General features: G+C 47.2%; 1 protein-coding gene across 7 annotated transcripts in view; it reads left to right on the plus strand.

The window, feature by feature from the left end:
• The window catches only part of SETD5 (SET domain containing 5), a 98,408-nt gene extending 72,832 nt beyond the window's left edge, over window positions 1-25,576 (plus strand). Inside the window, exons 17-26 of one of the 7 annotated variants that reach the window (XM_067540478.1) lie at window positions 1,118-1,247; window positions 1,717-1,819; window positions 2,961-3,085; window positions 3,925-4,163; window positions 6,882-6,938; window positions 9,082-9,552; window positions 13,026-13,312; window positions 16,361-16,494; window positions 23,015-23,100; window positions 23,282-25,576. In XM_067540478.1, the coding sequence (XP_067396579.1) occupies window positions 1,118-1,247; window positions 1,717-1,819; window positions 2,961-3,085; window positions 3,925-4,163; window positions 6,882-6,938; window positions 9,082-9,552; window positions 13,026-13,312; window positions 16,361-16,494; window positions 23,015-23,100; window positions 23,282-23,881 (2,232 nt within the window). In that variant the 3' untranslated portion in view covers window positions 23,882-25,576. Of the gene's footprint in view, window positions 1-1,117; window positions 1,248-1,716; window positions 1,820-2,960; window positions 3,086-3,924; window positions 4,164-6,881; window positions 6,939-9,081; window positions 9,553-13,025; window positions 13,313-14,952; window positions 15,054-16,360; window positions 16,495-23,014; window positions 23,101-23,281 lie in introns of those variants that run through there. The other 6 variants (XR_010918427.1, XM_067540486.1, XM_067540496.1 and 3 more) reach the window with 6 other exon arrangements.
• The last annotated feature ends 496 nt before the right edge of the window (window positions 25,577-26,072 follow it).

Below are 26,072 nucleotides of genomic sequence, written 5' to 3' on the forward strand. Positions count from 1 at the left end.
GTGATATGAGGCATAATTTATAAAGTGCTGTGAGATCCTCAGAAGGGATTATATAAACAATGCTAATTAGATAAAAACAAGGCCATCACACCTCATTGTCTGATTCTGAAATGCTGAAAAGTCATTCGTTTTCTCTTAGGGTGTTTCACTCCCTTTCTTGGAGGGCTTAGTTTCATCGGCCCGTCACTGTCTCACCTGCATGGTCCTCAGCACTTTTTTGGCTTCTCTCCCGAGCTGCTTATGTTACTTCACATAACTGGAAACAGTTGGAGAACTTGTGCTGTCAAAGGTCACTTACTGTAGAATTTCGTGTCCCCATACAGCTGCATTGCAGCAGGTGGAGAAGCCAGTACATTTGGCAGGTGAAGTGATGTAGGTTGGCTCTGCTCCACCTGTTCATGGGGGATCATGTCCTCTCACTCTGTTGCCCCCCCACAATGATTTTTCATATTTTTCCCCCACCCCTGCTCAGTCTCCTGAGTAGGATCCACTTTGATTTTTCTCCTCCTGGCCAGCCCCTCTTAAACTGTAGCTCCCACACTCTCAGGTTTGCATGTTCATTGCTGCTCTCTGATAGCAAACACACTCCTGGGAGAACTGCACTTGAGTCAGCTTGTCACTTCCTTGCCCTACACAGTAGGATAGAAACTCTCCTTGCTTCTGATACATCTTCCAGAGCAAGTGGAGTGGGGATCTGACTTCCCCTCCTGTGCATGAAGCTGGGCTTTGTGCAGAAGGCATATTCTGTGGACAAGTTCTAAATATCCATACTTTCCTGTATCTGCTTTTTAAAAAAAAAGAAACCTTTTAGAGTTCCCTGGCTACCTAATCTCTGGGTTTTGTAAATCTATGTTCTAATGAGATTGTACCTGTATATTATTGATGCAGGTGTATAGCACCTGTCTAATCTGGAGCACCAATTCAGAACCATTCCTTGTAGTCTTTGGGCCCAGCTTCATACCAAGGTTTGTGGCTGGGAATACATGACGCAGTTGATGCAGAGCTCTGTAGGAGTCTGCCCTGCTGTCCGAAGTTTAGGAGTTCGTGAGTGCACCCTGTACATGTACATGTAAAGCACTGGGGGACTGCACATTGATGTAGTCTAGTTCTGTTGCAGCGTTGGATGAAGCAAGCCCTGGAAGAAGGGATGACTCAGACCTCACCTACTCCACAAGAAAATAGAACCCAGTGTCTATACCAAAGTAACGAGAACAGCAACTCCTCTAGCATCTGCAAGGACAATGCAGGTATGTATCCAGAACGTTCCAATGTGGTGCTGCGGTGCATGGCGGATGCATTTCGAGGAGGCTACAGGCCATTAAAGGTACAGACACATCGCATGAGACAAAGGCTTCACATGCGTTGCATATTGGTACAGGTTTGTGGCAGGTGGGGATATAGCTTTGCCACTCATCTTATCTTGAGACTATCTAAACAATACCAACTCTTCTAGCTGTGACAATATGGTGATACTGCATCTCACAGCACTGTCACCTTCCGGACAAAGGCAAACAGTAAACAGTGTCATGCCTTATTGTGAAGCTCTTAGATTGAGAACTGGCTTTTCTAATATATACTGAGAGAATTAACAGTGGCTTCCAGGACATAAGTAATAGGCACAGGATTAAAAAACAGCTACTCAAAAAGTTGGCGTTTAATCTGTGAGAAAAGCAGTAGCCAAGTTGCTAAATAGTTAATTTGCATCTGTCTTTACAGAGGAAGAGGGTGGAGATCTGCCCAAGTCAGGGATCAGTTTTCCAAGGACGACAGACGAGGAGCTAGACAGTGTACAGATAACAACAGAATTGGTTATTAAAAGGTTAGAGGCACTTAAAGTGAACAAAACACTAGGTCTGGATACTATGCATCCCTGAGCAAAACCTGAAGGAAGTGAGCAAAGAAACTAGAGAACTTCTAAAAGACACTTTTAAAATGGAGCGATTTTTAGGATAGGTTCCTGAGCTCTTGACAGGGGCAAACAAAAGCATCACTTTATAAAGGTTATAACACCAGGAAACCAAGAGCTGCCTGTTTCTAGGATATCCCCGTGGTAGATGTTAAACTCTTTTGTGTAAAGGACCCGGCAGTTAGATCCTAGGAAGCCAAGTTGACCGCTGGCTTTGCCAAGGTGGATTCAGGAAGCAAAGCGTGTGTGTGTGTGTATAACAGCTGGGGATGTGGGTGGGTCTCACTGCTGAGAAAGGGGGAAATCAGGGATCAGCAGAGAGTTGATCCAAACAACAGACAGGATTCGACATCCCAGGCAAATGGCTCGTGGCAAAGAGCAGGAGTAGGAGGGAAAATAGGGGCTAGAAAAGTGTGGGAGCACGAGACAAATGGGGATCTTAGCAGGAGACTCACCCAATTGCAGAATGGCTGAGTGGAGCATCCAGGGTGGTTCTAGGACCTCTGTTCATAATGGAACTGAATTGGATGTGAGGGGTTGAAAATCAGCTCTCTGGTTTGCACGTCATACTAACACTGGGCCAGTGCAAATGATAAGGAAGCAGGCAGATTCCAAAGTGATGCAAGGGTTTAGAAGACTTGGCAGCAGTGGGGAAATGCAGCTCAATGGAGACCCATGTAAAATCTTGACTTGGGGAGCAAGGACTCAGTGTAGAGGACATGAGCTAACCGGACCAACCACAGAGCACCCAGGTCTTGAGAAGTTCCCAAGATGATTGTGAGGAAGCAGCAAACCTGCCAGCCTGGAGGCCTTGTCTAGTGAAAGGAAAAGGCAAATGAAATACTAGGCTGTCTAGCATAAAGGCAGAATCCCAGAGAAGAGCTGCTACTGTTAGTCCCAGTCTGCGAGAGCCGGGTACCATCTGACAGGAAGGAGATTACTGCCCTAGGGAGAGCCTGGGTCTGAAGAAAGGATGAGTCTTTCTGACTCGCGCTGGCCTCTGGGGGGGGTTTTAGCGCTGGGAAAGAGATCAAAATTCATTCTAAAACTCTAGGGGCCAAGACCTGGCAGTGAGGAAGCTAGGGATAAACAGGAGACTGGTCAGGAAAAGCATGTGGGAAAAGATGCCGGGGAAGGCAGCTGCAGCCCGGAGCATGGAAGAATTCCAGAGGGGTCCAGGTAAACCAAAGGCCAGTAGTGGGAAGGTGCACTGCTGGGGGTGAGGAGGCAATTTAGGCTAGGCAGACCAATGTGGGAGAGGGATAATGGTGTGGAAGCCACTGGAACCCTGCCCTTGCGCGCTGCACAGAGGGGCTGGGGGCACTGGGTGATAACACTGCATGGTAGTGATCTGGAAACATCGTACTGTTTGTTTTTCTCTCTGGCATACAGCTCAGATTTTCTGTATCTCAGTGTGTGAAAACCCGGCAAAGCTAACCATTGCCCCAGAGAGCGTACAAGTAATTGAACACGTGTGGGTGAACAAGTAGTTAGGAGGGTAGGGCTGAGGGAAGGGTTACTCTTTGTGGGCAGGATCATTTCTGGAGGGTTGTGTTCATGCAAACTCTAGAGATGTTGTGGACCTCAGCTGGTGAGAATTGTGCTGTGCTGTGATTTATCCAGAGCAGTAACAGAGAGAATTTGTCTTGTCTTCTATCATCTCTTTGTGAGACAAAATGTAATCTCTGTCTCCTTCTGTTTCAGCACTGCCCTTCCACCGCTCCCCACACCTGGCCATGTTGTTTCCCACATTTCATTGATTGTAACTGAGTTCCTTCCTTGTTAACCCTCCTTGTTTTGTTACCTTGTTACATGTCTCCACACTTCCCACTCCACCACCTTTGGGGACGGGAAGGATTTTCATTGGTGTTGGAAGCTCCTCGTTTTTTGAGGGGCCTCAAATGGGATGCAGTTACAGGCTGGGCATGTGTGGGACTGTGGCTGGGTGAAAGACAGTTCATGGTTTGGCACTGATGGTGCAGCGTGAGCCTCAGTTGAGTTGTGGTCATGTTTCATAGACTTGCTGAGTCCCCTGAAGAAGTGGAAGTCTCGCTACCTGATGGAGCAGAATGTTACCAAGTTACTGAGACCGCTATCTCCCGTCACGCCGCCACCTCTTGGCTCAGTGAGCCCACAACTCACCACACCCTGCTCATCTCTGCCGGGAGAGGAGGAATGTCGCAACGGTTACGGCATGAAGTTCTCACCAATTCCCTCTCTGGCTGCTAGTCGCTGTAATACTCCACTACAGTTTGAGGTAAATTGGGACGGGATGAGGGGCTCCAAGAGGAGAGAGACTAGAGTAGGTGCACCAGAAGCTGCACTGGAGGCAGTCTGCCTTCAGACATGGCTAGGTTTCTAAGCTAGACCCCAGATGTCCCACACAAGGGCAGCTGCTACCTTTCTCCTCTGTGGCACCCTTGGCTGTAGCAACTCTCTCGCTCTCCCAGGCCATCAGAGACGTGGTAGCTCCTGCTCCCTCTGTTACATGACATACTTCGCTGCACTGCAGTGTCCCCCATGTCATCATAGCCTCCGTTCCCTTTCCTGCTGTAAGGCCGAAACGCCCCAGCTTTCCAGGCTCACTAGAGACAACAATGCTCCCACTCCTTTTTCTTGCACCCAGTTCCTTGCTGCAGCACAGCAGTCCACTTGCCCACTGCAGGCCCCTGAGACACCACGTTCCCACATACCCTTTCTCTCCTAAGTGCTACAAACCTCAAGTTCTCCAGGGTGTGGGACATACAACAGCCCCTGCTCCCTTTCTCTTTCATAGCTGCCCCCCATCAGACATGTCAGATACCAGCATTCCAAGAGCTCCAGCCAGCGTTTAATGCCCCAGCTTTTCTGACTCTGGTTGTGCTCCCATTATATCCTTTTGCCTTTGATTTTGTGGTAGCCTCTCTCTGCAGGAGTTCAGGAGACATATTTAAAGAGCTAGGCAGGTGTTTTTCCCTGCTCACAGCTATCTGAGGGGGAGATGCCAGTAACCATCCAGTCTGGAGCTTCCTGCTCCCACCATGTTCCATCTCTGTGGCTCTGATTTGCAGGAGGTGCCAGCTGATTTGCAGTTCTATTTTTACTTTCCAGTATTTCTCATTCTCATTGGAAAGTGGAACTCTCCAAATCTGCTGCTGCCACCACCCAACCATTCAGGCCCAGGTGGGGACACAGTCCAGTGAATGACAGGATCTCCACTGGCTTGAGATAATCCTGTAGAGATCCCTCCTCGGCTCTGCAGCAGTGCAGAGAGTCCTTTGCTGATGGGGTCTGTTTGCTTGGTGCTTTCACTTTCACTTTGAGACCTTTGTTGAAAGCTGTTGTAAAGGGAGACTTGTAAAGACTAGTGGAGACCATTGTAAGCATTGAGGAGGAGGAGGAGGATGAAGGACTGATTCGGGTATGGAGCTTGAGCTGGGAATTATGCTCAGGCTCTGCTGGTACAAGTTGAAGGTTTGAGGCTCAGTGGCGTAGTGGACCTCAGTGCTCTAGCTACAACCGCTCAGTCCCATGTAAAACAGCATTAGTTGCTCCTGTTACTGTGTCTGCCAGAGAAGAAACCTGGAGCCCACTGCGCATTTACCTCCCACTTGCCTCTCTTTTTTCTCTAGGGACCAAACCTAACGACTTGGTAGGCTGTAGGCTTCTGTGTTCAAGCTTTTATATTTCACTCATTTGCAACTCATCTGTAATATTTTCATTTTAGTGTCTTGTCGGCATCATTTAGTTACCATCAGTTCTAACTGCAGAGAATGCATTTCACCATGCACACAGATTGTACACGTCAGTCCTGTGACCATGGCCCTGGGAGACGAGAATAGAGGAAGGATCTTTTATCTGGTCACCAAGAGGACAAGCTTCTCAGTAGGAGAGCTGAAGGTGACCAGCCATTGGGCTGATGGGGAATTTGATGCCTCTGTAAAGCCTGGCGTTAACCAAGCTTTAGACGGTTCTGAGTGCCACTTTTGAGGTGCTCTCTACTGAATTAATCTGCTGCAGCTGCTCTTCTGGGGAGCTCGTCCCACAAGCTCCTGAAACCTCTAGCAGGTCAGGCCCATACTGACCAGGGGTTTAGCGCCAATTCCAGACCAAATGAGGTTGGGACCTCAGTTTGCATTTGCTGGGGCCCATCAATGTTTCTAGCAGAGACTTGGAGCGTAGTATCCTTCATCTGCTTTATCCCCATGGAGTCTGGCCACCAGCAGTCTCCTCGGCTGTCTGAGAAGGTTCTGAAAGTCCTTATCACTTCGGTTTTTAGAAGTTCTCCTGCCTGGCAGGATCCACCTGCCACAGCCCCTTCACTGGTGGTCCCCTACCTGTAGAAGAGCCTCCCTTTTTCTGATGGGGATGTTCTGTAACACCAAGTGGCAGTTTGGGAGGCTTGCACATACCACTGCATGTGGATGGACTGCTCCCCTTTGCACTGTACCCAGTTGTGACCTTTGTAGCTCCCTCAATTCGTTTATATCCACTCCTTGGATTGTACCCAGGAGGAAAGCCATGGTGAACTGAAGGAGCCATTTGTATTTTCCCCTATTAGTTTGAAGTCTGATACTAACTGCAGCATTTGGGGAATTTTGCTTAGGCAAAGCCAGGCTTTTCTCTCCAGCCTTTCCCATGTCATTAGACTAAATGCCATCCATGAATTTCTCTCTATTTCCTGGTGTAAACTCCTTGGCTAGCAGCATCAGGAATATAAAGAAATCAGTACTTCTGGCTAACATCTCTTCTGTTTTCTGGTTTGGATACTAAGTTGTGGCATGGAACACAATAACCCAGTCCTGTCTCTATGCTCCCAGGAGGCTTTAGATACTACTTAACCCATTGACTCCCCCTCTGCTCACTGAGGCGAGTTCCTGAGGTAGTCTCTGTTTAGAATAGCTGTGGCTAACCTCTGTGCTTGTTTTTACTTTATTTTATTTTGCTTCTTGACTTTTTAAGTAGATGAATAACAAGATGCTTTTCCCTCCTCTAGAACGTATCCTCCCCTGAGAGTTCCCCTGCGCATAGGCCCGAGTCCCTGTCACCCGAGGTAGTTATCACACCATCTCAATTGCACTCGGAGGCTGAGAGTGAGCGTGTGTGCGTGTGTGTGCGTGTGCGCGTGTGCGTGCGTGTGTACCAGAGGTTCTGGCGGGTGGGGTGGGGCGAGCGTGAGGGGACTGCAGAGAGAGAACGAGAGTGGAGGGGTGGCGGTAAGAATGAGGAGAGACTGCAGGATTATCAAAGGAGACACAAGAAATAAAGTGGATTTATTTGGGAAACGGAGATGTATGAATAATACTGCAGATGTTGGCGGGAAACGGAGGCAAAATGTGAAGAACCAATGTCTTGGTTATTGGGGTGAAAGGAAAAAGATCTGGGGGCCCCGGAATTATAATAATCGGCATCAATCTCCGCTCAATAGAAGTGGTTTATATGGTATTTACTTTTTGTAGCAGTAAAGGGGCAATTTGAATTGAGGGAGGAGTGGGAGAGCCATGTGCCTGTTTTAACTGAAGGATGTTGGAGCACTCTGTCCACAACCTTCAGTATCTTCATCACTCATTGGTTTTGACCAGCTTCTTGGGACAGGGTGATGTACTTGACCTGCTGTGTTCAGACCGAACCATCATCTCTTTGCAGCTTAAGTCTGTCAAGCAGGTACCAGGAAAAAGGAGTCCAGATAACTGCCAAGCTGGTCTAAAATATGACGAAGTGATACAGTTGTGATTCCGTTCATGGGTACAGCGCTGTAATACAGCGAAGAGTATGTCCTTATCGATGGAGGCTCCAAAGTGTTCTCATACAGTGAAAGGGAGGCAGTTGGTGCTCAGTCCCCGAGATTCCAGGGGACTGTAACATAGTGGAGGGGATGCAGCCGTGTTTTAGTGCAGGAGATTCCTGGGAGCTGCAATTTAGCAGAGGATATGCGCTCAGTGGCTGTGATATAGCAGAAAGGACACAGCTGTGTTTTGGCTCCTTAGCACTGTAATAGGAAAAAGGGGATGCTCTCCTGTTTCAGTCCTGGAGTTTCCTGGGGGGCTGTGATGTACAGAGGGGATGCATTTGTGTCTTGGTGTCCCAGGTGCTGTGAATATAGCAAAGGAATGGCGGATGTTCCTCGGTGCCAGAGGCTCCTCTGAGGTGTGATGTATCAACGGGTAGGCAGTTGTGCTCCATTGGCTGAGATTCCCAGAGCTGTAATGGAGGGCAAGGTGTGATATGGTCTTGGGACTGAAGGTTTTCAGGTGCCATATTGTAGAAGAAGGGAAGGTACCCTGACAGAGCAGAGGATAACAGTTCTCTCTCTCTCTCTCTCTCTCTCTCTCTCTCTCTCTCTCTCTCTCTGCTGGATGATGTAAGATGCTGAACTGTAGCACAGATGAAATGACTGTGTGCCAGCAGTTCTCCGGTCCTGTGATACCAGTGACAGCACATGGCTTGGACAGTGAGCTGTCATAGTGGAGAGAATGGTCTAGTCTTGGAGGTGGACGCTTGCAGCTTTGATTACTAGGTTTTTGAATAGTCAAGAAGTTGGCAGCTAAGACAGCCAGTGAGCAGTGGATGTCCATTACTGAGCAGATAATTGAATGCCATGTGTCGATGGTGATTTGAGAGGCATGGGGGCTAACTGAAGACACCCGTTATTTCTTCAGTGACTGCCTGGGGTTAAGCACTAGGGTCATGGCCAGCTTTCCCACCAAACCCAGTGGAAGGGAAGGACCCAGCGACTGGACAGCCACGTTTGGGTTGTTCTGTAGCCCGCAATCCCAGCCATTTGCTGCAATGGGCATGTATACATGGGGATTAAAAAACCCTTTGGCTGACTTGCATTTGTTAAACAATTGCTGTGTAGACGTTTGAGCTCAAGCTGGAGCCCGACTCTGGGACCCTCCACCCTGGCAGGGCTCCCACTCCAGCCCGAACCCAACGTCTACACAGCAATTGTTAGCCCTGCAGCCTGAGTCAGCTGCAGCCATGCCGCGGGCTTTTATCCCCATGTCGATGTACCCTACAAGGCTTCAGAGCAGTGCAAGGAAGGACCGAGGGGGATCATGAAGGAACTGGAAAGCAGAGAGTTGTCTTTGGAGCAAGTGTTTCCTGACTTTTTAAAAGTTTCTCTCCCCACCTGTCTGCCCCTTCTCCTAATTTCCCCTTCCTCTCCCACCCCATATCCTTGTTGGATTTTCTAGCTCTGCCTCCGAACGGACCTGGACTTGCCGAAGGTGGGCTACCTGGATTCCAGTGCTAACACCTGCCCAGAGAGGCCATTGCTGCACAGCTCGGGGCACTCGGATCTGGCACCACAGTCCTCCATCAGCTTCACTTCTGAGGCCAGCTTCCCAGGAAAGAGTGGGGAGGCACAGCTGCTGCTAAGAAGCTCCGATCAGGCATTTCGGACAGAGTTTAATTTAATGTATGCCTTCTCCCCTTTGAACGCTATGCCCCGGGTAGATGGATTGTTGCGAGGTTCCCCTCAGGTGGGAGACAGGAAGCCCCTGAATTCAGACGGGGGATGTTGCAGCTCTCCTGCAGAGGGATACTTCAGCAGACATGAGCCGGGGCTTCTTAAAGAAACAGTGCATGGATCCATGTCTCCTGGTGGGGAGAGGGTTTTTGAAGGAGTCAGATCTGCTCCTCAAAACCCTCCACAAAGGAAAAAGGCAAGTATTCCCTGCTAAAGAAATCACAGATGGAACTAAATTAAGGGGAGTGGTAAATACCAGTGAGGAGAGAAATAACCCAAAGGACCTAGAGAGCATAGAACCATAGGCAGAAATAACTAAAATGAGATACATCTGGGGAAAAATCATCCAAACTCCCATGCTGAGTGGGAGTGAAAAAAGGCTGAGGCAGACGAGGGGAAAGGAGGCAGTGAGTTAGGCAGGATTTTGAAATGGGCCCAGTGAGAGGTCTTGTATCCAGGAGCAGGTAGAGAAGAGTCCCGTGAAGAGTGGTGCAGTGTTACCTTGATGAAATCTGAACAGCTTGGCTAGGTGATCACTAAGCTGGACACTGACACCGTAGAAATAGCAGAAAGGTGGGAATGTCAAGGAAGCAGTGGAGTTATTTCGTAAAACGAAGGAGTTCCAGCTAACAGTGACTGGAAGACATTCAGAGAGAGACAATGCAGGCTGCTTATCAGGAGAAACTCATTAACTTTGAAATCTAATATTTTCCCAAGGGAAGTGGTAGGAGCCTTGTCACTTAAGATTTCGGGCATTTAAATCTAGAGACTGTAGAACACTACTAAATGTTCTATAGGCAACAATTTTCTGTTGGCTGCAGAGTGGTGGGATAGTGACCAAATAGCACTAGATAGTGTAGTTCGATTTGAGTGAAAATAATATACCAGAGATGTTCAGTACATTTTCCTTTCCAGAGTGTGCAGATTGCACGAGTATGCCCCAGTCTTCATAGCCACACAGCAAAATGCAGCAGTGCTTTTTTATAGTGCTAAATGTTTTGTGTATGAGAATAGGAAGATAATTTTGTTTTCTTGTAAATTTGTCTTCTAATAAATATCCACCTAGCTAGCTAAAGTCTCCCCCCCCATCCCCAGCACACCCCAGTGTTTTTAAAGAGAGAGTTATACAGAATGGTTGAATTATCTTTGGAAGCCTCCTGCTGGATGTTTTGGTACCATCTAGCATGTTGTTCAGATGCTGCATGCTAGTGATAAAATCTTCAGTACAGTTGAGTGATGGATCTTGCCGCATACAGACTCCAGGTAGGCAGACTTTTATCCCAAGACGTGTTTAACAGTAATCGCAGTATGGCACTATTTTTGGGTCCCCTGGACACTGCTTTCCCCATGTCACATGACTCCAGCCCTGGGAGTTTATATTTCCTGAGGCCAGAGGGGACCATTGTGGTCATCTAGTTTGACCTCCATGTAACACAGGCCATAGAACTTCCCCAGAATAATTCCTACAGCAGATCTTTTAGAAAAACCCCAGTCTTGATTTTAAAATGATCAGTGATGGGGAATCTACCACAACCCTTGGTAAATTGTTCCTATAGTTAATTACTTTCTCTGTTAAAAATGTATGCCTTATTTGCCGTCTGAATTTGTCTAGCTTCAACTTCCAGCCATTGGTTCGTGTTATATCTGTCTCTGTTAGATTGAAGAGCCAATTATAAAATATTTGTTCCCCACGTAGGTCCTTATAGACTAATCAAGATGCTCCTTAAACTTCTCTTTGCAAAGCTAAGTAGATGGAGCTCCTTGAGTCTATCACTATAGGGCATGTTTTCTAATCCCTTAATCATTCTCGTGGCTCTCCTTTGAACCCCTCCTCCAATTTATCAACATCTGTCTTGATTTGTGGGCCCCAGAACTGGACACAGCATTCCAGTAGCAGTTGCACCAGTGCCAAATAACAGAGGTAAAATAACCTCTCTTAGTCCTCCTCAAAATTCCCTTGTTTATGCATCCAGAATCGCATTAGCTCTTTTGGCCACTGTCCTACTGGAATCTCATGTTCAGCTGATTATCCAGCACAACCCCCAAATCTTTTCAGAGTCATTGCTTCCCTGGATAGACTCCCGCCTCCGTTAAGTGTGGCCGACATTCTGTATTCCTGGGTGTATGCATTTAAACATATCAAGACACACATTTGCTTGTTCCCAGTTCACCAAGTGATTCGGATCACCCGGAATCAGTGACCTGTCCTCTTCATTATTTTACTATGCCCTCCATTTTTGTCACCTGCAAACTTTATCAGTGATTTTATGTTTTCTTCCATGTCATTCATCAAAATGTTAAATAGCGTAGGGCCAAGAACCAATCCTGCAGGACCCCTCTGGAAACGCACTCACTCAATGACAATTTCCCGTTTACTGTTAGCCAGGTTTTAATTCATTTTATACCATATTAATTTTATATTGTTCTAGGTTTCTAATCAAAAGATCATGTGGTACCAAGTCTGTTTATTTTATCAACACTACCTGCCTTTATCAGTCAAACTTGTAATTTCATCAAAAAAGTCAAGTCAGGTAGAAAGACTCTATTTTCCATAAGCCCATGTTGATTTGCATTACTTACATTACCCTCCTTTACTTCTTTATTCATCGATTCCCATATCAGCTGCTCCATTATCCTGCCCAGAATCAATGTTTGGCTGACAGGCCTATAATTACCCATTTGCCCTTTTTAAAAATTGGCACATTAGCTTTCTCCCAGTCTTTTGAAACTTACCCATTGCTCCAAGACTTTTTGTAAATAAGCATTAAGGGTCCAGTGAGCTCCTCAGTCAGCGGTTTTAAAAATCTTGGATAAACTTCTCTGGATTTGCTGATTTAAAAAATGTCTAGCTTTAATAGCTTCTGTTTAACACCCTCCAGCTATACTAGTGGGCTGAAAAGAGCGTTATCTACACATGATGCCATATAATACAAATAGCGTTGACTGCACCGTATAGAATCCTTTGCTCTGTGCCTTTGACCAAGAATCATGAGTGTGGCAATTTTGCAAAACTTCCCCACTTTTGCGAACAGTGGTTCAGTTCTTCTGGGGTTAGCAGTATTGGAAGCCTGGAATTGGCCACTGGCTGCTGCTGCCTTTTTAATCATTGTGTCAAGCTGATCTGCTCTGCACAGGATTAGATGACAGAGTTTAAAATGCTGCAAACGTTATTTACACTGGGCCTCTCAACACTGCCCACACTAGTGGAGCAGAGCCAGTGTGCGCAACGGTGAGAACTTCTTTGCAAAATGTTAATGGTGTAGAAATGCAAATGTATTAAACTAAAACCCTCAAACAAGACACCCCACTGCATATGCTGCAGCCCTGGGGACAGGATGAGAGAACAAATATGGCAGATGTTAGTCACATGGTTTAATGCACTGCTGGAAGATGCTCAGATACTGTGGTGGTGAGTATGGTGGTAGGAACCTATATAGATCCTGGTCTGAAATGCAAATTATCACTTGTTTTTCATAAAGTTTAGTCCTTATAGCTGAAGGATCCTGTATCCTGCTGTTCTATGCATGTCAACATGTGCACGTGTCTATGTAGTCAGTGCTCCGAGGGCAGCATGTGAAGGGATCACATCCTCCCCCAGCCAACTTAGTGGTTTGTCTAGTCCGCTCATGGACTCAGTCTCCCAGGCTCATGGTGATGTTTCTCTCTCAGGTCTCTCTGCTGGAGTATCGCAAGCGAAAACAGGAAGCCAAGGAGGGAAGTGATTCAGTGCGAAGCACAGTGGTTCCTACCCAGCAAGGCAGCAATAGCTCTGTGACGGACAGTGATGCCAGTAATGGGCAGGGCTCAGTAATCCGAGCCCCATCCTCTCCACAAAGCGGCTTCTCTCCCTCACACACACCCCTGCCTCATGTAGAGGAGATCAGCCCACCAGACCCAAGGGGGGCTAGTTCCATGATCTCACACTGCAAATCCCAGGAGAACATCAGCAGCAGGTGGTGAGTGTTAGCCCTCCTGACAAGACTGTGATTGCTTCATAGGAAGCCGGTCCCCGGCATGCGTCTGTGCGCCCTGGATGCATGCCTGGGTTAGCCTGCATGCGGGATGGTGCTAGATATATACCGTGGCTGTATAATGGGGCCATGGCGCTGGTTCTGGTTGGGTCTTTCTGCCCTAAGAATTTAATTTTAGAGTGAACACAAGTGCTCACAGCAGCCTCTGGAGCCAGCCCTTGTGTTTGTAGATCAGGTGCTAAACATCCAGGGTGGAAATTAAAAAAAATCCATGTGAAGTGTCTCTTCTCCAGTTTTCTTTTGTTGGACTTATTCTCCAGACTCTAGGACCAGCTGTTTGCCATGGGATTTACACCTTAGCCCTCTACTGAAAAACCTTCATTCAGCGTGGGCTGCTGTGACGCTTTAACACTAGCTCTTATTTGAAAAAGAAACTAAATAGTACACCTGCCTGTGCCCTCCAGACAGAGACTTACACCTTTGACCCAATAGCACGTGCAGGAGATGAGGGGGCAACACACAGCACATCTCTAGTCTAGGTAATGGCATGTGCAAATACTCTAGAGCACAGATACTCAAACTGTGCTCCATGAACCCATGGTGGTCCACATGGTGCTCTGTAGAGAGCTGGTGTTACATGGGGCTGGCCTCCCTGCCTTATTTCCATCTGCTAAATTGTGTGAAAGGGTAAAAAGACATTCTTTTCCTGGTACTAATTCTGTAGGTAGGCAATTGCTGTAATGGGCATAGAAGGGTGAGGTGAGGCGGGTCTCGGCCATGTTGAGAGGGAAGTGGCTGTTTCTATTAAGACTTCAACCACGGTGGAAATGTCTGAGAAGCTCTACCCTGGAGTAAGTTTACTGCCGTGACAACCCCCTCGGTAGATGTCTAGCATGAGAGGCTAGAGTTTGATCAGAACTTTGTGTAGGCATGTTTTGTCCTTCTTTCTCAGTGCCTTGCGCACAATGGAGCTACCTGCAAGAGGCTAGGACTTGCTGAATGAAATGATTGCTGACTTTATAGCCCATTTGGTAAACTCTCTCCCTCCACCTTTACCATCCCCCGCTGCCTGTAAGAAGCACGGTTGAATGCAACAGCCAAGCGTGGGGCTGTGGGACTGCCTCTCAGCATGGCAGCCAAGCTCCAGTGTACACCTTTGCATAACCTGCTTCGTTCAGCAGCTGCTCTGCATTGCCTCATGAGCAAGTATCACTGCCTGAGGCTGGGGGCCACAGTGCCATGTGGTTACCCAGTGTGAAGTGTTCTCAGTATCTGTTTAAATGGATCACACAGCTTTGCTGCCTTTCTTATCCTGTTCCCTTCTTCCCTCTTTCTAGTGGGCGTGGCTTGAGAGGGAACAGTGCCATTTCACTTTTAAACAGTAGTACAGCAGGCTCATGCTAAAGTTCAGGTTGTAAAACAGTTTCATCCCAAGCCCCGTGTTTACACCTGTGCACAGCTCCCTTATAAATGTCCAGACATACATGCTGGCATGACAGGGACACGAGGAAGTGGGAGCTAAAATTATTTGCTGTGACTTTTAGGCATCTCCGTAATTCTGCTGCATTCTACAATATCTGCAAATAGCTTTCATTTAAAAAAAATTAAGTTTCTATCTCTTTCAGTTGCCAAGATACAGCCATCACAATGTAAACAGATGTGCTGCTGCCCTGTTAACCCAGCCTTGCAGAAAACTGTCTCCAGCCAAACAATAGCAGCAAAGAAGGTGTGAATTCACCCCCCTCACCCCATTCACCTCCGTGAGGAGTGAACTCTGCCCCTACCCCATTCACCACGCTGAGGTGTGAACTTCAGTGTCTGTTTGGGGCCCTTAAAATGCTAATGTTAAGCACAAATTATATTTTTCGTTTTTTTTAAAAAAGAGAAAATAAATGCAAAAACCACTTAATACAATGTTGCAGTTGCACAGTTTAATTTTTACATTTCCTATCTAAGCTCCTACAGAATGTTAACCTAGCCACACGGCATATCTGTTTTTTATGCTACATATTTACTGTAGAAAAACTATGGGCATTCTGTTATCTATGTACAGTGCCTAAAATAATGTAGTAGCACACCAATCCGTCACTGGAGCACCCAAGCACTATTATATTGTATATTAAATAACAAGAATACGCATTTAGAGACTGCATGCTCCAGTGGATGTACTGTGACCCAGGAGATCTGGGTTCTGTTCCTAGTTCTTCCATTGTCCTGCAGTGTGATGTGAGGCAAGTCACTTCACCTCTGTTTTTCCTCTTTGGGGTTGAGACTTTCACCGTGTGTTTGGACTGTGGGTAGCATAATGGGGTGCCAGTTTTGTGTCGGGCCTCTAACTGCTACTGTATTAAAAGCAATTTAAAAAAAAACACATTTGACAAGGAAAACAGGAATGGAAAGTAGGATTTATAGGCAAAATGGTCAAGTTAACACTGCTCTAGGAACCTTGCTTTGCTGATTATATTTTAACAAATCTACCTTAATGTTGTATTATTATAGTGTGTTGCATTAAACCGCTTTTTCAGTGCAAAAAAAACCCTCATTTCCATATAGTGACTTTACCTAGACTTACGTATTCTAGGATTTCCAAAATGCTGTTAAATCTTGAAACCCCAAACTCACCTAGACCACAATGAAACATTAAATGTCTCTCAATCATTTGACAACAAAGAGCAGAGATCTCATTGCCCCAGGGCAGTGCTGTAGAAAACATTTCACAGTAGTCATATTTGGTAGCCTGTAACTGACCGAATAAAATCAACTAGGGGTTGTTTATCTCACGAAAGCCGTGCAGAACCTTAATTCTCATAATCGTCTGGTGAATCCATTCTTCTAGCACCCTGCACCTCTATATGGCCGGGACTTGCACTCCAGCACTGACTTCATTCTAATTGTTCTAAGGAGAATATTTTAAGAGCGTAAAAACAAAACCCTCTTGTAAGTGTGTCAAGGGGCCCACAACACCCTCTCCTTGGTTGCTTTGCTCAAAGATGTGCAGTAACTTCCCTTTGCTCTTATTGCTTCCTGTTTCAGGATGGTCCCCACATCTGTGGAGCGGCTTCGAGAGGGCCGTGGTATTCTTGAGAAGGTTCTGCGCAGTGGTGCAAAGGTGTCCCAGAGAGGAGAGCCCTCACCTACAGCTGACAGCGCTGCTGAGAGAGATCCAGGTAAACAGATGAGCCTTTTAAAGGAGAGCTGCATTTCATTCTTAGACAGGTGGAACTGACTCTGTTCAGGATAGATTCAGCTATGGGCTTAGCTCTCAGGTAAGCATAACATCTCCATGTTTAATAGCACCAGCCTCTTATGGGAGCCCTTCCCTGGGCACATTTCCTCGTGATTAAAACACATCCTTTCACTCTTGTTTCCTTCTGGCCCAGTAAGCCTTGGAGTTGACTACAGGATTGGATCCCAGAACTCCTGAATCTTGGCTCTACCACAGACTTGCTCTTTGACCTTCAACAAGTCAATTACCCACCCTGGGCCTCAGTTTTCCTTCCCCTGTACAATGGGGATAGTAGTGGCATCAGGAGGGTGGTGGGGTTAATTATCTGTCCAGTTCTCTGAAGAGATAAAGCACCAAATTTCCATACAAAAAGTAGGCTGAGATTTATAGACAACACTTTAAACTCAGGAAACATAGTTAAGGTTCCAGTCATAGTCTTAATTCTGCCCATTTATTCCTTGCTGCCTACAAAGTGAAGATCCTGGTCGTTCATGTGAAATTTGCCTGACCTCTTGCATATATAATGTTCAACAACCTGACCTTCCGTTAACTGTATTCATCCTTCCCATCTGTGGGTATAAGGGAGCCCTCACTGTGTGTCAGGAAATGCAGGAAAGGGGTCCCTGAATGCTTTCACCCTCTGCTTATTAAGACTCTGGGTGGATCTACAAATATAACAAATGACCTTGAGTATCAGGGTCAACTGAACTGAATTGAGCTGCTTCAACACCCCCTTAGTGGTGCATCTACCATCACCAGGCAAAGGCCTGAAATCAACAAACTCAGGCTATATCTAAGCAGCGGGGACAGCAAATACCAGGGGCACTGTGATGTTATGGTTGAAATCCTGGCCCAGTTGAAGTCAAAGGGAGTTTTATCATTGACTTCAAAGGACTGGGATTTTACCATAAGAGAGAAGATGGTCTTGTGGTTAAGGAACTAGATTTGGACTCAAAAGCTCTTGGAATTGACTCCGTGTGACCATGGACATGTCACTTAATCTCTGACTCAATTCCCCATCTGTAAAACGGAACATTTTCTCTAGTCCTTTTATTTAGATTTCAAACTTTCTGGGGCAGAGCTGATCTGTAATTGTGCCTTGCACTACAGGATCCTGATCTCACTTGAGGACTGGAATAAATCATTGTTGACATTATTAGGCAACTTAGAAATACTAGAGAGAGCAAGCTTTTCCCTGGAAGGGCTGGTAGCAGAAGCACTCCAACTGATCTCTGTTCATTGGTAACTTGTGGGAGAGGCCGAGTCTCTCAGGTAGCCAGGACCCAAATCATGTGGTGGTTTATCGATCAAAATCAACGCCTGGATTACACCTAGAAATAAGCTGGGAACCCGTGCAGACTCTAGAGAACAGGCTTTATGTTCCCTCCAACTACTGCTAGTTAACAGGCTTCTGCAGTGTCGAAGCAGTTGTCTTCTGCCCCAACACAGCTGGAGGAGGTGTCTCCACCTCCCCTTACAGAAGAGCTGTGCTCAATTGGCCTCATTCTGTGCTAGTTCTTGTCCATTTGTAACTCAAAAAACGGTGTAAAACAAGTGTTTTCAAAAAGTTAAAACTCACCATATGAGTCATGTCCCTATGTGTGCTCCACTTCAGGATGTGTGCGTACCTGTGCACTCTTGATCAGAAACTTACTTCAGCATGGTCCATAGGTCTACGGCTCAGCTCTACAAACCCTTGTGCTCTGGTGTGAAGAGAGATGGGGGTTTGCACCCACTGCCATTCCAGTTTCTTCTCAACCGCCTACAGCTTGAGCAGTAGCAGTGCAGTGTCCACTATAGATAGCCGTGTGGTTTTCTGTTTTAGTCTCGTATTCCTATGCTTCTTTCTTAGTAATTTCTTCATATTTCCTTTCAATTTTCTGTTTAACAGAGTATTTTGGTTTTGGAGGTTTACTCCTTTCCTTCCTTTGTTTGCCCAATCTGGGCTTCTGTGACCTCAATCCATGGCTTCAACTAATGGATTATGCCCAAAACCCCTGCCAGACCTGCCATGGGTCTCTTTCCCACAATGACAGACATTGAAGCTGCCTCTCCTGCTTTGAAGAGACTCATGTTCCCTCCAAACACAAGGCCTGACCAAGTTTTAAAAGCAGATTTAAAAAACTTGAGGAAAAGCTGAAACTGTTGTTGATGGCACATTCAGTGAGACCCAAAGGGTCCATGTCACCCCCTTAACCATCAGCTTCGGTTGCTGGGAGAGCCCCAGCCGGGGACTGTGGCTGCTGTGGTTAGCAGAAACCCTGGGATCCTTCAGAACCTTCCAGACCTTAACAAAAATAAAATAAAATAAATCTCCAGAATGAGAATTGAAGAGCAGGGGGAAGTCACCCTCTTGGTCTGTGTCTAAGTAGACCTGGTGTCCCAGCACTGGTACTGCTGAGGCTCCCACCTTCTCCAAGACTGAGAACCTGGCACCTGCTAAGAAGACCATGCCACATACCGAGAAGCAATCGGATAAACATCAGAGAGCAGCATCGGTGTCAGTACCAGACTCAGTATCTTTGAAGTACAAAGAATCTTCTAGAACCAAGCCAAAGTCATCACTGATACTGTCTTCTGTACCCAGTCAAAGAGAGTGCCCAGACCACACTTCAGTACTGTCTCCAGTCCCCCACACATACTGACTCCTTAGGTTCCCTGTCCAGAGTCTCAGGTTCCTTTCCCAGAAAACTTTCAAAGCCTGATGAAACAACCTGAGTCTTCATTGCTGAGAGGTACTGAAAAAGGTTCTCCACCGGTATCGACTTACCTTACATTCTGGTCTTACCATCTAAAATGTTGACTTTTCCTCTGGTACCAATGCAGTCACTGGCCCCCACACAGGCATTTTGAGGGTTACCAGAGGCATTTTCAGCCAGTACCAACATACCAACGAAGTCTTGGCTTCCAGTACCAATGCGGTTACCAGACCCTCTCTAACTGCCAGTACTAACACAGCCACTGGTACCAGCACCATTTGCCCCTCGAATGGACACTGGAAATGACACTGCATCTGATAACAAGGTGTCCATACAGGTTTCCTCCACCTTGAGGTACATGCTAGGAAGAAATTCCCAGCAGGAGATACACCCAGCAATCTTGGGATCCTGCCCCTTTCTCTTATGTCCCACTACAGTGGGTTTATTAGAACCCATGGGCCTCTTATGACAAGCAGTTCTATAGGGTTCCATCTCATAAGAGGGCACGGCGAGAGCCCCACCCACCGATCCTGTATCCTGCTCAACAGGAGAACTTAGAGAGACACAAGAGCCGGGTGGGGAAGAAGAAAAAACATTTCCCATAAATCCCCTCCTCGCTATACAAGGTTGTTATGCCTCTGTACCGATGATTTCAAGGCCTTTTGAAGCAGATCACAGAGACCTTGCAAATCCAATTGGAGGAGATATAGGAACCCAACGTTCACTGTTGGACATTCTACATATGCCTCCTCGGCAAAATTGTCTGGCCCATCAATGACGCTGTCCTGTCCCCAGCCCTTATATTGCCAGGTAAACTCCAGCTACTGTACTACCTAGTTGTAAATGGGCTCATTAAAAATACAGTATTCGACCCAAAGGTTTGGGCTATTTTTTTCTCACACCCTACACCTAACTCCCTGGTTTTCAAGGCTACTGATAAATGAAACCAACAACATCAGTCCTGCTCAGCGCCATCCAAGAAGGAGCTGAAATAGCTAGATCTTGGCCTCTTTGCAGTAATTAGCCAGTATTCTCTGGTGGTGGTGGTGGAATCCAGCATGGCCCCAATGAAGTCTGTTTTGTGTGTGTGTGCACGAGTGTAGACTTTTCCGCACTGAAGCAGAGGCCCAGGAAATGGAAAGAGATCGGGCCTTATTGGTTGCTGTCTGTACCACAAGAAATGAGCAATCCTTCAGGAGCCAATCATCCAGGTAGGGAAAGACAGTTATTCCCATCTAGCAGAGAGAGTCTGCAATGGTCAAAAGGACTTTGGTAAAGACCCTTGGGGTAATGGTAAAGGGCAGGACCTGATATAGGCAGTGGTCCCTGCCAACCACAAAATGGAGGAAACTTCTGTGCAAGGGGAGCACTGCAGTATGAAAATAAGCATCCTGAAGTCAAGGAAGACAAACCAACTTTCTGGATCAATGGAGGGAATTAGTGCTGCTGGGATTACCGGTCTGAACTTTTGAAAGCAGAGAAAAGTGTTCAAAGTCCTGAGATCCAGAATTAATCTCCATCCCCCATTTTTCTTGGGGGACAAGAAAGGTTGGGAGTAAAACCACTTCCTGATGAAGACCAGTGGAACAGATTTGGTTGCTTCTCAATGATAGGAGGGATTGTACCTCCTTCCTCAAGAGACTCATGCGAAGGGTCCGTGAAGAGGGACACAGAGCGAGGGTATGCAAGAAGAGCTGAACTGGATGGAATAGCCTATGGAACTCTCCTCCAGGATCCTTTTGTCTGAAGAGATGAATTCCCATAAAGGCAGAAAGTGGGAGAGATGATCTGAATAACGGCAGAGGGCAGAAAGGATCCAGAAGAGGATGTAGTGCATGACCCTCGACCAATAGATTGCTTAAAGGATATCACTGACTGTGAAGGATGGCCCCTTGGTGAATCTAGGCTTCTTCCTGGTAGGGGATGGGGATTCAGCTGGTTTCATGGGCTGACAGTGTGATAGTGGACTGGGCAAGACCATTGAGCTGTCTGTTTTCTCTTTGTCGCAGTTTATAGATGCCCAGAGACCACAGTGTCGCCCCAGAGTCTTTTAGTGAATGCAGGGACCTGTCTGTGGCCTCTCTAAACAACTTGGGTCGCTTGAAGGTAAGGTTCTCAGCAGTGTTTTGTACGTCCTGAGGTAGACTGGAGGACTGGAGCTAAGACACTCAATGCATGACAACTGCCATACACACAGAACTTGCAGCTGTGTCAGCAGCATCGAGCAAGACCTGGAGAGAAGCTCTGGAGATTGTCTGGCCTTCCATTATGAATGGTGGAAAATTGTTCCTTCTGGTCCTGTCACAAAATCTTAATTTGTAAAATGGTATTTTGCCATCAGGGCTTGGTAATGGCTACTTATGTTCACCACAATGTCCAATCTCATTTCAACAATATAGCAGAGCCCACAAACCACAGAAAAGACTTTCTGTCAACTCCTGGGTCATATGGCAGCCTGTGTGTTTGTGACACCCTTAGCAAGGCTACGCTTTCTGTGTCTTCAGGCCTGGCTAAGAAACGTCTATATTCCCAACAAGCACAGTCTATCCAGGTGGGTATCCATACCTCAGTTTTTTCAATTGGTGGAAAGATCCCCAAAAGGTATGGGTGGGAGTTCCATTTTAGCAGCCCTTTCCCACAAAGATCATCACTACAGATCCCTCCCTACTAGACTGGAACATGCACTTTCAATGCTTCACGGCTGCCCCACACGAGGCAATCCTCCAAATCAGCATATTGGATAGTCTTATGCTTGCCAGCACTTCTTTCTCCATATCCGGGACCACCCAACCAGAATAATGCAGGACAACAGAGCAGCAGTGTATTATCTCAATTGACAAGGAATAGCAAGATCCCCATCGTTATGCACCCAATCCATAAGGCTATAGAACTAGTGCATATCACACCGCATACAGATCTCAGCTGTTTACCTACCAGGACTGCAGAATACAATGGCAGACACCCTCAGCAGGCATTTCTGCCTCGACCACAAGTGGGAGCTGAACGATCTGGTACGCTGAAGGATATGTCTAACCGGGGGTCATTCAGAAATAGATCTCTCCAGGTCATCATCCAGTGTGAAGAGCAGATGATTCTGTTCAGGAGGCAAGGGAGCACAGCAACCAAGCTGTGTGATTATCTCCCAACACCATCACTACTCAAAGTCTTGAATAATTTGAACCAGGATAAATGAGTAGCCATCCACATAGCATCATCGGGGCCGAGGCAGGTATGGTTTCCAGAGCTTGTTTGCATTTCTCAGCAACTGCTTCTGTGCCTTCCCCTGACAACAGAGTTCCTCACCAAGGAGTTAGGATCATTCCCCCACCCCAGCCTCTCGACATTTCCCCTCAAGGCCTGACTACTAGATGGCCCCAACCTTCGTACCCTCATATAGAAGCATGGGGATGCTCAGAGCACAGGCGTGGCCCCAGCAGATGTTGGGCTCATGCTTACCTACGGTGGGATCCATGCTGACTAGAACATCTGGAAGAACCAGTTACTGGAGGTAAGTACCCATTCTGTATTCACGCCTGGCGAAAGAAAGCAGGGTGTTGGCATTGGGATTTTCCAGACTGCCTTTTGTTAACTTCTTTTGGCTTCAAAGGGCCCAATTACTTGAGGTGCTGTGTGGTGCTGTAGCTGACCTGCAGGACTGTGGAACAAGGTAACGAGAGAGCACGCAGAAAGGTTTACGAGAGAACGGTTGTTGCCCTGGTCTAGGAAGTGACGTTTAAGGCTTGACTATGCTCTGCCTTTCAGGCGCTGCTGAGGGAGACGCCCCAGAAGCTCTCAGTTCTGCACTCAAAGGACCCGCAGTTTACAGCCCTTCTAGATACAGCTACCAGGTAAGATCCATCATCCATTTCACACGTTCTAGTCCCAGGCCAGCATTAGAACCTGCAGTTCATGGTCAGCTGCTGATTGGGTTATTTTTAACAGCATGCAGTGTTGCTAGGTGGTGATTAGAAGAAAGAGGAGGAAATCTTTGTGCTGTGACACTTTCTCTCCCTCCCCAATCTTCTCCAGCTCCTGCAGTCTGACAGCCCCCGAGCAGAGTCCCAGTCCCTCCTTCAGCAGAGTTCCTCCCCCTACAGAGGACACTCCACTCCATCTCCTGGATACAACTACCGAGCCGGACCCCCAAGAACAGGATACAACCCCGCTCCTGGCTCATCAGAAGCGTCTTTTTCATCCACCTCCTATTCCAGCCCTGCCCATTCAGTTTCCACGGACTCCCCAGCTCTGTTTGCAGGGAATTCTGGGTATTACAGCAGCCAGCAGCACTCTGGAAGTAGCATTAATAGTAGCCTTCTGAAGAAGAGTCATCTGACTGCTGCCAGTCCAGCACAGCAGGTTGCTGCAGACTCATCCTCAGGGTTGGTGTCTCAGCCCTGCACAGGAGCATCAGGCTCCAGCTCTGCTCCCCAGAGCTCCAGATCGTTGCAGTCAGACTTGCGGACTATCAGCCTGCCTACTTCTGGACAGCCTGTTCTCCAGCCGAGCTCCCGAGGGCCAGGGATTTCCAATTCACAGCACTATCCGCACCGTGGGGGAGGCAGTGTCCATCAGTACAGACTGCAGCAACTTCAAGGTCCCGGAGTAAAGACTCAGACAGGACTTTCCTAGGGCTGCCTGGATTCAAGGAGCACCCAATTCCCGTAACTCCTCCCAGCTTCCTCTGGAAGTGGCTTCTGAGCCAATGCTGGGCCAGTTGCACCTGGTGCTGGGGGCGCCGGGGGTCAGAGGCTGGAGTGCACGAGTGAGACTTGTGAGCAGAGCCAGCCTCTGCTCTTGGAGGAGGATGCAGATTTCTCTGAGGCAGAGACTGTAGCGAAGCTTCTCCCTAACGTCTGGGTACATGGTAGAAAAGCGAACGGTTCTAAGTGCAATGACTGGTGCAGCCTCTGTCTCCTGCCCATGCCTGAAGCTGTGTCACTTGTGCAGCAAGGACATCTTTTAAACATGACAACAAGTTACAGAAAATTCTGGGTGAAGTTAAACTCCACTCCCAAAGTTCTCAGTGCATCTAGGGGGCTTTACTCCGCTACAACCATTCCAGTCACAACAGACCAGCGCACGCAGCTGTCTCTGGGCCTGGGCTCTGACCTCCACAGTCAGACCCCTTTCCATGGTGGCAGAGATCCAAGAACTGGTCAGTTAGCATGGGGACTAGGAGGGAGTGAGGGTGTGTCTGTCACTGAGAGGAGAGGGTGGAGACTCTGCAGGACGTAACTAAAAGGGTGCAGTTACTTTGAATGTCTCTGTAATGGAGAGTTGTGAATGTGTGTCGCGAGCTGGGAAACCCTTCGTTGTCGTATCCTGCAGTGCATCGTTAACCGGAAGGTCTCCATGGACCTTGTTGCTGCAGAGTGACACTGGCTGTGTGACAAGGGTGGGGCGTTGAGCAGGTGGTGTCACTGATATGGGGACTGTCTAAATGAGTCACGTCTGCACTGGGGTCTGTGAGTGGGCCGTGGAGTGCGTGTCTCAGTGTGCGTGTTTGCTGGGGACTCCAGGCCTTGCTAAGTTGGGCGCTGTACTTGTAAAGTATCCTGCAGAGTGAATGGGGTCACACACATGGAGTGGTGCCAGAGCCAGCCCAAAGTGCGTGTGCTGTCTGCTCAGTTCCATGAGATCGCCAGCTTCTTTCTCACTTGTTTACTGTAATATCGGGCGTGTTTTTATTTATCTAAGTTTATATTCAGTTATAACCAGATTAGGTTAGCTAATATACAACAGGTATAATCCCTGGTGCTGGACCTTCTCCTTTTCCTATTGGACAAGATCATGCTGTGAGTCTGTCTCCCTGTCTCTCTCAAATGCACAGTCTTCTTCCTTTTTTAGGACTGTTACAAGTTTCTCTAATTCACAGTTGAAATCAGGTGTTTGTTCGAGGCGAGGGAGACTTTTAAAATATTAAAACAAAGTAACTTTCTCCATCGGTCTGGCTGTGAGCATGTTGGGGATGGAACTTGTCCCTGGGAAGTCGGGTGTCACTGTATACTGTATAAAATAGGTGTAAACTTCACTCGGTTTAGACCTGGGTGTGTAGTCTCCCATTTCATGCTGTGTGCAGCCTGGGGCAGGCAGGCTCTGCCCTGTCTGGTGGCAGCAATGGTTTGGGGGTGGGGAGCAGCATGCAGAGGTTCCAGCCCCCTCGGCATGTGCAGGGTGCAGAAGGGAGGCACCCTGGAAAGCTCTTGGAAAAGTGGGGGCTGCAGCTTCTTACTCTAGTGGGGGTTTTACACCATGCTGTAACATTTGAACTTTCACAAGAGATGTAATAATTTTGATAATAAAAATACTTAACTTGAAAATCAACATTTTGGAATTTCCCTTCCCGTTTTTTTAGCGGCTTTAATCTCCTGCCCTGAACGCAGACCTATGGCCAGGGATTTTATACATCTTTGTCCCCTAACCTTAACCAGATATGTAAAGCATTACAAAGGTCTTGAAGCCAGGAGGAAACTGCATGTAGCGGTACAGGCAATCTGGTAGTTGCAGAACAAATCTGAGTTCTGATTTGGGCCATTCTCATGGACAAGTTGCTCAGCTGAAACTTAACTTAAATGCAAAAAAGAAGCTTACAAGAAGTGGAAGCTTGGTCAGATGACTAGGGAGGATTATAAAAACACTGCTCGAACATGCAGGAATGAAATCAGGAAGGCCAAAGCACAATTGGAGTTGCAGCTAGCAAGGGACGTGAAGGGGAACAAGAAGGGTTTCTACAGGCATGTTGCCAACAAGAGGAAGATTAGTGAAAGTGTGGGCCCCTTAGAGAATAAGGGAGGCAACCTAGTGACGGATGATGTGGAGA

This window comes from Emydura macquarii, unplaced genomic scaffold (assembly GCF_026122565.2).
Source record: "Emydura macquarii macquarii isolate MOO-44397 ecotype Brisbane River unplaced genomic scaffold, CSIRO-AGI_Emac_v2 contig_71, whole genome shotgun sequence".
Lineage (NCBI taxonomy): Eukaryota > Metazoa > Chordata > Testudines > Chelidae > Emydura > Emydura macquarii.